The sequence below is a fragment of the Empidonax traillii genome, unplaced genomic scaffold, assembly GCF_003031625.1.
Source record: "Empidonax traillii isolate 1590-97213 ecotype Southwest subspecies unplaced genomic scaffold, ASM303162v1 scaffold750:size552251, whole genome shotgun sequence".
Lineage (NCBI taxonomy): Eukaryota > Metazoa > Chordata > Aves > Passeriformes > Tyrannidae > Empidonax > Empidonax traillii.
Window position 1 is genome coordinate 135,799 of NW_020955943.1, and position 12,188 is coordinate 147,986.

The window sequence follows — 12,188 nt, forward strand, 5'->3', positions numbered from 1 at the left end:
TTTCCAGGGGAATCATTGAAAAATCAAGTAGGAAATTGCAGTCTGTCACTTCCGATGCAAAATGTAGAGAGCAGTGTAAAGTAAAAAGACAGAAGTACTATGTAAGTCAGTCTTCTGTGACTTCATATGTTCATCCACACTTGGGATGTTTGTTCTGAATAATGATGTGATTTTTTAAAAAAATACTGTATGTATGTATATATGATTTCAAAGGATCAAAAAGGTATAAGGTGTTAAAGGCTGTAGGATACTGTTACTTAAAAATATGGAATTTCTGACAGTTTACTTTATACAGTAAGGGCTTTTATGTTACCTTAAAGCGTGCAAGCTGCAATGAGGCTTTTGAAAGCTCTCTTACATCCATAGTGGTGATGTTGTTGAAGGCAGACTGCAATTTGCTTCCAGTACTGTATTGTGGTGGGTTGACCTTAGCCAGCTGCCCACCCTTCCAGGTCCTCAATAGGACTTAAAAAGGAAAAGCTTGAGGATTGTGATAAAGCCAAGGAAATCACTCACCAGTTACTGTCATGGGCAAAATAGTCTTGAGGAAAATTAATTTAGTTTATGTTAGTTCCAATTAAGATAGAATTGAATGTGAGCAACAAAGATTAAAAGACCACCTTCCCCCTACCCTTGCTTCTAGACGAGTTAAGTGTGGGAACCACATAGCACGGTTCACACCTACTTCTTTCCACAACTGGAGAGTGTGTGTTCTTCTACATAGGTGCTTCTAAAACATCTGCTACTCTAAATGCTGCAGTAATTTAGAACTTTAGGAGTCTGAAAAAGCTCTTATTTAATGTTTAGCATCAATGTGTGGGTTCTGTTATAGTGAAGTTAGCCTTCATAAATGCCACTGTGCTGGGCCCTACAGGATTGTGAAATGCAGCTGTCTTGCTTACTAGACTTGAGCTTTAAGAAGAAAGAGCTAATCAAGGCTATTTTTGGTCAGTGTCAGTCAGGTTGTATATTTGATTCTGTTAGGCAGTAGTGAATCACAGAATCAGAAAAAGCGACGGTCAATTTGCACCTCTGAACTTGCAGCTCAAATTGAGTTTCATGAAATTGAGATCTAGGTATTGGTCTGTTTAGTTTGTACTTAGTTTTTTGCATAAATGATCTACAAGTGTAATTCAAGGAGCGGGAAAGGTACATACAAGTAATGAGATTTATGAAAAACCCAGTGGTTTTATAAAAAAAGCAGTATATATTAATCTCAATATTCAGGCTTAGGTACTAAACCGACTAATTTGGAGATAAACAAGAGAAGCTGCTGTAAGTAGTCCCTTTTATTGTCTGTTTTAAGAAGTTTTGAGTTTGTACTTTGCTCCATGGGTAACTCTTCCTTCACCAGTGCTGTCACTCTCAGTTGATGCTATTTGGACTACTTAGAAGAGGCACTTCATTCTTTCAGTGGATATTAGCAGTGGCAATGGACACACTATTGATAGCAAAGAACATTCCATTTCTCTCTAGGAAGAATATGCAAGTAGTGTGTTTTTTCTCTCCTATTAGCAAGAACATTTGGTTAGGAATAACCTCTTTGTTTTTTCTTCATGGCACTTTCAGAAAAACATGTTTGATAAATGTGTTAAACAGAATGTGTTTGCATGTTTCCAAGTATCATCTGAGGACACAGCTGTGACAGTAGTGATGTCCAAATACAGGTGCACTTGCAGCATGGCATGTGCTTAAAGGATAATCAGGCTGCCCTTGGGAAATTTGGATTAGATTAATATCTTGTATACTGGAAACTATGTACTGAAAATAATAAAAAGTATTAAATAATATTATTCTTACTAAATTTTGAAGTTAGAGAACCATTACTGTAAATGTTTAACACATACCAGTCAAGTACACAGGTCTCTTTTATGAGTTGCTATTTGTAATTTATTTTCTGATTCCTCAGACTTTGTAGGTGGGAGTTTCTGTTTCAGTTAGCTGTTTTAAGTTCCAGGGCAAACCCATGAAATTCTCAGCCTCATACCTCTGTCCTGCCTTTGGTAAACACTGTGGCTTCCTCTTCTATTCCCCCTTTACTGAAAGTTGGACCTTTGACAGCCTGATGCCATTGAACCACAAACATCGTTCAGTGTTGCACCTGCAAGCAAATTAAATAAAGTCCAAATGCCACAAGCAATTCCAGAGAGGCTGGCAGAAATGACATCTTTATGGTTAAGAATAACAGCTAGTGGAATTGGTGATGGTGGCTGCTGTACAGACCATGAATGTATCTGTAGTAGTTTGCAGGCATGTAGGCTGGCTCCTCCTTTGGCCTCCTCTTTTGTTTAAGAGCAAACTTGTTAAAAGTGAGAAGTGTTACTTTACTCGCCCTCTCCTCTGCTTCTCCTGACCAGCTATGGGCTGTACTCACTGGTTCCAGAATTTAATGTTCAGCTGGGGGATTATTATACTCTGTCTGCAGAACAGAGGGAGGCCTGTAGTCACCCTGTTGGACAGTTTGACTTCATAAGTGTAAAATACTCTATTGCAAATTCAACAGATAATTTAAAGAATGCATTTTATAAAATAGTATCCTAGGGAAGAAAAGAAACTATTTCTGATTAGGGTTAGGAGATCAGTCTCGTGTCATCTTGACTTCTATATCTGGAAGGCTGTGTAAACATGGCTTGTAAATGGATAGGCATGTGTTCTTCCCTCACAATTAACTATCCGTTGAAGTTTACATATATATATACACACACACACATATATGTATACATGTATGAGAAAATGCTTTGACAGAAAATAAATCACTATTTCGTATTGCAGCTGAAATACTTCCTGAATCTGGGACTACCAAATGCTGATTTAGAGTAGTTGTGAAATACAGTCCTTGCCTAAGCACACTGTGACTTTTTGCCTTGTGAATGGCAACATCTGTGGAGAAAGTGTTGCAGGCTTTGTCTTACTACTGAGAGATTCCTAATGATACCAGTTCGTTGGTATTTCAGAGCAGCACAAGACCATATTGCAATAGGTGGCGGAGGCAACCATGTGGTATTGTCTTTTTTTTTCTTCATTGATTATGAAATGTAAGTTCCACTTCCAGTGCTTCCTTTTCATCCTCCGTTTATACTGGATTAGGCTATGGCTGTGCGAGATAATGCACACATTGTGAGCTACTGCTCTCCAATTTGGGAGCTAATTTCTAGTTGAGGATGGTTACTTCAGTTGCTCAGTGTTGACTGGCTATGCCTACCTGCCTCAGCTTAAACCAAAACATAGTTAAGAGATAATTCTTTCAGAGATATGTTACACAGTTGTTTTCCCCCACTGCAATATTCACACTTCACTTTGAGAAAAGTTAAGTTGAATTAGGTTGTCACACTGCATTGTGTGTTTGTATGCATTGTTTTGAAAACCGTCTTATGACTTGTTACTTTCGCCCGTTCTGACTTTGCTCAATATTTCATTCTTCCTGCCCCTCTTTCTGAATTAACTTTGGGTCTCCCTGTTTAAAAATCTCTTTCATAAGTGTAACTGAGCTTCCATAATTCTGATATCTGTGTTGCTGATTTTGGTTTAGACTGATACCAACTTAGCCCTTTAAAGGGCAAGTGTTTTTTTTTGCAAGTATAGTGAATTGTCTTTTAATGAGATTTTTAGCTCTGCTCCTTTGCACTTTTTCTCTCATTGCTCTCCTTTCCTGTTCATACAGACAAAAAAATTCTCCTGTGGATTTACATGTCAAGGTTGTTTTCATACAGTACAAAGCTTGAGTTCCTACCTGGATTGAGACCTTCTGTATTTGCAGTAAGAAGTTGGACAAAATGACTCAGTTTGTAGCCCTTGGTTGTCATCCTTTACCAAGGATCTGTTAAAAAGTGTAGCAACTTCTCTCTCAGCTGCCTGCAAAATAGTGTCTTGGCACAGCACCCTTCTACCCACTAACTAAAATCCCAGACCTTGTGAAGTGTGTCTCTAGCTGTGTGGGTGAGTGGTGAAACAGTGAGATTATCGTGTTACTGTGGAAATATTCCAAATCACTGGGGCTGAACAGTGTCCTTAGTGTGTAATGGATTCTGTACCTTTAGTATTACTTACTTATACCTTTGAATAGAAGCAGCTGGATTGTAGAACATTTTGGACATTGTTATCACGCTGATGACTCATAGGCCGTTCTCGGTGTTTGAGGGAGATGGTTGTACCCTCTATGATTGCCGCTTACAAGAGGGATATCCAAACTGCATTTTCTTATTCTCAAGTAACTTCAGTTATCTCTTTAGCTCACAATCTCAGCGCTAGCACGGGTACTGCAGTTATGCCTCCTCTGCCTTTTTTTGTGCTCTTCAATCTTCTTCCACCTCCTGAATACTTGTATCTGTTACAGGTTAGGAAACACTGGCTTTAATTTAAAACTTGTGTAATTAAGGCACCCCAAAAAAGGTTTATTTGGGATGTGCTATTGTTTACAGCCTAACAAATTTTAAACAAAGAGGTAATCACAAATCCAGTTACAACCAGATCAAGCATTAATTTTCTGTCAGACCAGATGGAAAGAATAGTTGAATGTTTCTGTACATTGTGATAGGTGTACTTTATATGTTCTGAGCCTTTGAAGTCTCTGTCAGAGTGAGACAGGCTGCAGTCAGATGTTCTGTGTCTGACTACAGCTGTAAACCTCTCATTATCTTCTGAAATAATGCTGGTACAAATGCAATTTTTCTGGGGATGTTTGGGGTGAAATAGGAAAACAAGCAAAATACTAGTGCTTATATGACATATTGAGGCTGGGACATTTAGGGAGGGAGTCTCCCTATGCTAGATGGGCAGATTGGAATGGAGGACTGGCCAGCTGTAAGAGCCAGCTGAAAATGACTGGAACTAAACTCTTCAGGGATAAGTTTCAAATGCTGGACTGGAGTAATCTTGGATGGTATTGTTTGAAAAGAAGATCAGGGTGAGGAAAGCTGTTGCCAACGTGTCCCTTAATTGCAAGACAATCTTACACATTGAACTGACTGGAGTATGGATATGGAAATCCATATTCCCAGTATGAATAAGGACAGATGTCCAGCTCTCTAGTTCTACTGTGTTTAGAAAATTGGGACTTTCATGGAGCCTTTAATTACAGAGATAAGTGACTAATGTCTGTGTTCTGTCTTTATGAAAGCAGTCTCAAAAGGATTGCAAATGCTGTTTTATTGCTTGGGCAGAAAATGGTGGTATTATTTTCATTACTTGCTAGTAATTACTAGGATGCTGGATACATTACAGATGTTGAAATACTGCTGCAGAAAATTAGTGTAAATGCCAATATATACCTCTCCGTGATTTTGAAATTAAGGCAATTACTATCTTTTTTCCTGTGTTCAAAATGGAATACAGAAACAATTAAATTCTACAGAAACGCTGATAGTTGGAAGCAAAATCTGACTTATAGTGCATCCCTTGCAGTACTGTGTTGCAAATCCTTTGCAAGTCTTACACGATGGTATGATATTAAATGTTCATCACTCCGAGGAAGTTACAGTGGGGATTTCTGGGTTTTAAGGTCACTGCCTTATGAAATGTAAGATGAGACCAAGCACCTGTGACAGTTAACTTGGTAAAATACTACTTCCCCCCACCCTGCACTCTTAATGGTAGACTTAGAATGCTCTAAGCTGGTGGGCTGGTTATTTCACCTCTACATGTTTAATCTAGACCTGAATTCAAAGGGAAAGTAGCTGAACTGGTCTTTTTTTTGTTTCCTTTAGATGATAGCACTGAATGCCAAACTGCATCAAAGAAAGAAGAGCAAAACGACAAAGAAAAGAAAGATGAAGAGGAGACTCCACTGCCCACTTACAGGGCCAAATCGATCGTTGAGAGTTGGGTGTGGGGCAAACAACCAGGTATTACAGCTGTTTTGGTCATTGTCACTGAAGCATTACATGTTCTATATTGATCACTACTTCTATAGCATCAGGAAGTAATTGCATCAAATGTACTTGCTGACAGATGCATCTGTTAGGTTAGTGAAATAAGTTGGATAAATGGTTAAATGTGATTTAAATAAACATTTACTATAATTAATTTCAGATATAATTAGACTCATGACTTGAAGAGTCAATTTGCACCTTTCAGGCTGCTTGAAGGAGTGATAAACTGACTTGGAACAAACGAAGTTATACAGTGAAGTGTTCCAGTGTCTTCAGAATATTTATTTTCTGGTGAAGACATTAAAAAGAAATGACTTAGTTTCTGAAGCCTGAATTTTGTGCTGGCAATAAAGGTTTATTAGGTGATTTTTCACTTTGATTTCATTGTCTGGGAGACTGAGCTAATCATGGAAGGAAGTTTGAAAAGGTTAGTTCAATTAGCTGTTTGTCCTGACTTTTGCTGACAGTAAACTTACCCTATGGTGACAGTGGAAAAATGGTTTGTGTGTTCACATCTTCCTGTCGGGGTCTATAAAATATTGATTTTTGATATAGAAGCCAGTTGAAGTTCATGGCTGTTTGTTACTGCAGATCAGTAGTTCATTGTCTAAAATAGTTCATGTTCAGAAATAGCAGATCAGAAGAAACTTCACTTAAGTGGTTTGTTTTACAGTTCTGGTGCATGATGTTGCCTGATTCAGATGTTGGCATGGACAAACTTCAGAGACATCTGTTGTGCCACTTGTCCTTTCCCCTCACCCAGAAACACTTGAAGGTCCCCGGGAAAAGTATTATCTCTTCAGTGCCAGAATCTGCATCTGTGTAGCTCTGTTTGCTAGGGAAGCTATTTGTTTCTGTTGAGCCACAGGTCAGCTGCCAGTCTGCTGTCCTCTGCTCTGTGCCAGCCAGCTTGCTCCCTTTTCTTAAGGACAGGAGGACAGATGGATTTGATGTCACTCTGGTAGTGGGACAGAATTTTGCAGTATAGGAGGAATGAAAAGAATTGCCACTACAGTGGAAGGGGAGGGAGAACTGAATATGTTGAAGAGATGTAAGCAAAAGGTCCCATTATTTATGTTTTTATTCTTATTTAATGTCTGTTACTGAAAAGTAAAAACTATTTATGAAATGGTAGTCTAAATGTTAAGTGTCTTACCAAATTTCTTCCAGCTGACCAAGGTGTTTGGAACAAAACCTGGCCTTTAAGCCCAACCTCCAGCTATTTCTTAAAAATTTGAAAAAATAGTTGTTTAGAAAAAAAAGGATGTGTGTGTGTTTGGAGTTGTCAGAAAGAAATAAATTACTATCTTATAGTTACTTTTAGTGTTTATATATAGTATGGTTTATTGGTGCACATTCTAGAGATAACTTGTGAGGACTTCATAATTTGTCAGAAATAAATTTGTATTTCCTGGTCTCTTTTACCATTTGTGCATCAAGTTTGTATCATCTAACTGTGACATAAAAATCCTTAAAAAATACTGCAAACACAGTTGCAGTGTTAGGGATGGCTTTTGTTCATGATGGTAGGTTACCTTGTTAATTTTTGGTTTACATTTGTCAGAAATGTGGGTAATAGCTGCCTTTTGAGCTATCTTAGCTTTGAAAGAATTACAAAGAATTAGTTTAGTTTTGATATTTTGTATAAATGTTTCATAAAGTGAGAAACTGTTTCAAGCATTTCTTCTGTCTTCCTTCAAAAAACCAAACTCTTAAGTATTTGCCAGTCAAAACCATGAAGAAACTTTTGAAAAGGAGAATTGTTTCTTAAATATGTCATTACTGATCAAGTAAGAATTAAAGACTTTCATGTCTTTATTTAATGTTTTCATTTATGTTTCATATTCCTTTAAAAGTAAGGTATAATTTGGAGACGTGAGATTTGGAGTTAAAGTTACAAAAAGAACTGAAGAGGCATTTAAAGCCTGTGTTTCAGGTCAATGCACTGAAGTATTTCTAGAGAGTTTAATGATTTACAGTCCTACATTATGAAAATAGCAACTAGGTATTCAACACTGTATATCTGTGTTTTAGAAGTGCTGTAATAAAACCTTTTTTGCCAAGCATGGAGGATGATGCTGTTGAACTTCAGCAAGCTAATCTAGGTCAGTGGGCCTTGTGACATCCCTCCCTCAGGGTCTTACTATTCCAAGTACCGTAAAAATCCGTATGATAGCAATAAATACAGGGGTAGGTAATTATTTGACTTTAAGGTGTTTTTCCTTCTCTTTTGCATCTTACTGTTCTTCCATTTCTTATTCAGCTCTTTTCTGATAATAGTGTTGAATCATTCAACCCTCATTTGTGATATGAGTTCTCCTCTAAAACGTTGTCCCCCTGTCATATTAGTACCAGGTGGAGTATGTTCATGAGGCAGTTCTTAGGATTCTACCTAAAAATCTTTATTTACTGCATTCATCAGTTTTCTTTTTTGGAGATACTTGATTTTTAACATCTTTATGATATGGAGAGAAGTCCAGGTGTTCAGCCCTGATAGGGGAGAAGAAGAGGAAACCCTTTGAAGTGGTTATTCAAAGCCTACAGAAAATAGAGTGGTATTTCATCTTCTTGGGCTTCTTTTTCTTATTTGTAGTATGCTTAAGGTTGGCTATACTGAGCCAAATGAAAGGACAGTCTGGTCGGATGTCCTGATAGCAGTGGCATAAATAGCAGTAGCCAAGCAAATAGTGAGGTTCCATTTTTATAGTGCACTGTCTGTAGCCTACTGTCCTTGAGAAAGAGGTGGTAGTATGGGGCAGTGAGAATGTGTATTTGAATACCACTCACCTCCCCCTTTTTATTTGCCTGGAACGTATGTGTGCTTGGCATAATGTAATATTTTTAATATATTTATGTTTAATATTTTTTATGTTGATTTTTTTTCATGAATTTGTCTAATCCCTTTTGAACATTCTGAACTTTTAGCATCCACAGCTATATTTAGCAAGGAGCTTTGTAATTCATCTGTTTATCTCATGAATATTCATCTTCTGGTCCCTGACTTGATTTTGGCATTTGTTGGTTTCCCCTAACGCCCTGTTGTTTTTGCAGTGGAAGAGACAGTGAGTAGTTGTTCCTCACTTCCCCAACACTGATGGGGTGGGTTCTTTGTGCTCTAAGAATTCTGGCATAGTCACCTCCCAGTTCTATTTTTCCATCACCAAAGATTTTATTTCATGCAAGTTCTTTGTGTACAGATGTTATTCTCTTAGTTCTGCCCTCTAGATTTATTTTTTTTCTTTTTCTCCTGTATTGTTGTGCCAGAGAAGGTAGGTTGGGAACTGTATGTACTACTTCTGTAGGGTACTTCTGTGGGTACCTCATGGGTTTCAATAAGTTATATAATGATCTCTGTTTTTCGTTTTGTCTGACTTGATACTCTGTTTTTTCAGCTACTCTTGTACAGTGAACCAATTTCTTCTTGGATTTACTATGCTGCAGTGCCAAGATTTTATTCCTCAGTGGAAGGCTGATTTGAGACCTTTTTATAGGGAAAACTGGGGGTTTTGTCTCCCTTGCTCATCAGTGCACATCTAATGTTTTACTGCTGACTAATTTAAGTGCCTACGTATTTTTGCAGTTGGCTGTCATCTTTACTAATGTAGTACCAACAGACTTCATGACCCAAATACTTTTCTCCATTTTCACCCAGTTTTACACATTTCTGTGGGACTTGCTGTTGTTGCTTATAGTGTATATGGGCTATTTATTTGTATTCCTTGGTACATTCCATATGCATCTCTATCAGTGCTAATGATTAGAACCCTTAAATCTAATATATGTCACTGTTGGGTGTTTAGAAATGCCTTCAATACACACCATGCCTTTGTAGATATAGTATTTTTGACTTCCATCCAAAAGTGCAGTTTTCCCTTATTCTCTTAAGATGAATCCTGTTTGTTTGTTTTTTTTTTTTTTGTTTTGGCAGTGGTGGTTTGGTGTGTTGGGGTTTTTTTGGTGGGATTTTTTACATCTTGAAAGAAGGACTAGCTAAATCTTTCTCAAAGCTTAGAATTGTAGAGCCAGGTGACTTTGTGGATATAGTTGAGTATTTAATACCACTGGATGTAAAGTAATTTTTATTTCTTAAAAAAGTTAGGAACAGTTCCATTCGTGCAAATCTGTTTAAAAACTGAGCTTTACCAACAAATAAATTGTGATTCAAATTCACTGTTATCTGATCTCATTTCTTACGTTCAAGATGCTAAATATTCCATTCTTACAGACAAAGTTAAAGTCACCTTAATTGCTGTCTGACTAGAAAATGCCACTTTCTACTTGGAAGGTTCAGTAGGGGTGCTACTGTTATGTTTCTCCCCAGGACAAGAAAGTAAAAGAAGAAATAATCTTAATGCAAACATCCTTAAATGAATAAGCAATGTACAGCTGATGTGGGGATATGGTTTTCTTGTGTAGTCAGATCTGGTTTGTATTAATGGTGCATTAATCTGTTATGGTAAATCAGTGTCATGGTGTTGCACTTCTAGGGTTTCCTCATGTGTGAGTGAGGGCTCGTTTACAGACAGTGCTGTGTCTTGTTTTCCGATATTGTTAGTACAGCTGATTGCATGAAGAAATGATTTAGAGGCAGCACCAAAGACGGAAGATTAAAATTAACCCTGTGACTTCAGTGAGCTATTGTTATCTGTCATTAATAACTGCAGTTGACTCTTCCTGTGTTTACTTTGTGAGAGAGGAGATAGGCAGAACTTCCATCCTGTAAGGGGTTCTTAGTTGCATAATTAAATCTAAATTTTTTCTGTGTATAGAAGGAATTCAGAAGTAGTCATGGCATTGAAAAAAACTGCTTTTAACCTTCTTTATTTTGGTATTTTCTGCTTTTATCATATTTCTTGATCAATACTAATTTGACTCAGCATTTGTAAATCAAAAGGATGAAATTTGACCTCCCCTGTTCTACATTTCTCAGAACTTCTTCATCCTTGTTTTTTTTACTTTCTTGCCAGTAGAAAGAGGTTTTTAACTTGCCTTCACATCATCATTGCATCCCATTCCCTCTGCCCCTGTTTTTTCTGCCCCAGCTTGAAATCGCTTGTTGAGCTCCAGGTAACTGGTTGCTGGTTATGCCCTTAAAAGGGGAGCGTATGCATGTGTGTATTTTTATACACACACAAGAATTTCAGTTCTTGCTGTTTTGTTTTGTGCATCAGGAGTATTTGAACATCAATTTGAACAAGTTTTGCTGGTGATGTAAAACTTGGAAAATTATAAAATCATAGAATGTGCTGAATTAGAAGAGACTCATCAGGATGGAGTTGAATTCTTGGCCCTGCACAGGACACCCCAAGAGTCACACCATGTGCCTGAGAGCATTGTCTAGATGCTTCTTGAACTCAGACAGGCTTGATGCTGTGACCACTTCCCTGGGGAGCCTCTTCCAGTGCCCAACCACCCTCTGTGCGAAAAACTTTTTTCTGATATCCAACCTGAACCTCTACTGACACAACTTCATGCTGTTTTCCTGATTTCTGTTACTGATCACGAGAGTGAAGAGATCAGTACCTGCCCCTCTGCTTCCCCTTGTGAGGAAGTTGTGGACTGCAGTGAGGTCTCTTCTCCAAGCTGAACAAACCAAGTGACCTCAACTGCTCCTCATAAGGCTTCCCCTCCAGACCCTTCATCATCCTCATGTGTCCAGCCACATAATGAGATGGATTTTGAATGCACATGCAACTAATCATTATTTCTCCTGCTGAATACTAATAAAGTGAAGTCTGATGGTGGCCGTGTTTTTAATTGGGAAGCAGACTTCAGAAAGCTAAAAGCCCTTTAGGCATTATGTTCTTTGTTGGTCTAAAATAACTTTGGGAGCATATTTAGGTTTGTTTCTGAAGGAAATCATGTGCATGTGACTGCATTTTTTTCCTTCCCTCTAACTTTTGAATTCATTCATTCTGCAAGCTTAGAGGGTCATTAGAAGCCCGTTAAGCCAAGCCAGCTGCATCCTTTGTCCAGTGGAAATAGCATGTAGTGGAAGGGGAAAGAAGAGACAAAATATAAAATTCTCTAGGAAATTAGAGCACATTAGTTCTGCTGATGACAGGAATGTGTGCTCATTATAACAGTAGATTCCTGCCAAATTCTGTTTGAGAAGTGTTTTCAGGTCTAAAATCTCTCCACACTCTAACATTTAATATTTGCTGTTACTAAAGCTTGTGACTCAACCCAAGTCGTTGAAACTTTTCAGTCTGATATTGGCATTTTTAAGATGCTTAATTTGCCAGTCAGAAGCCTGTGGCATTCCCTACAAGATCTAATGACATGAGTGTTAAACTATGAAGCATGTTAGGTTGTTTCCTT

At 37.9% G+C, this 12,188-nt stretch overlaps 1 protein-coding gene across 3 annotated transcripts in view; it reads left to right on the top strand.

Annotated features, from left to right (window-relative positions):
• Positions 1-12,188, top strand: part of LOC114066264 (E3 ubiquitin-protein ligase HERC2) — a 105,774-nt gene that overhangs the window by 13,160 nt on the left and 80,426 nt on the right. For all 3 annotated transcript variants that reach the window (XM_027900811.1, XM_027900813.1, XM_027900812.1), the window contains exon 4: positions 5,703-5,840. In XM_027900811.1, the coding sequence (XP_027756612.1) occupies positions 5,703-5,840 (138 nt within the window). The remainder of the gene's footprint in view (positions 1-5,702; positions 5,841-12,188) is intronic.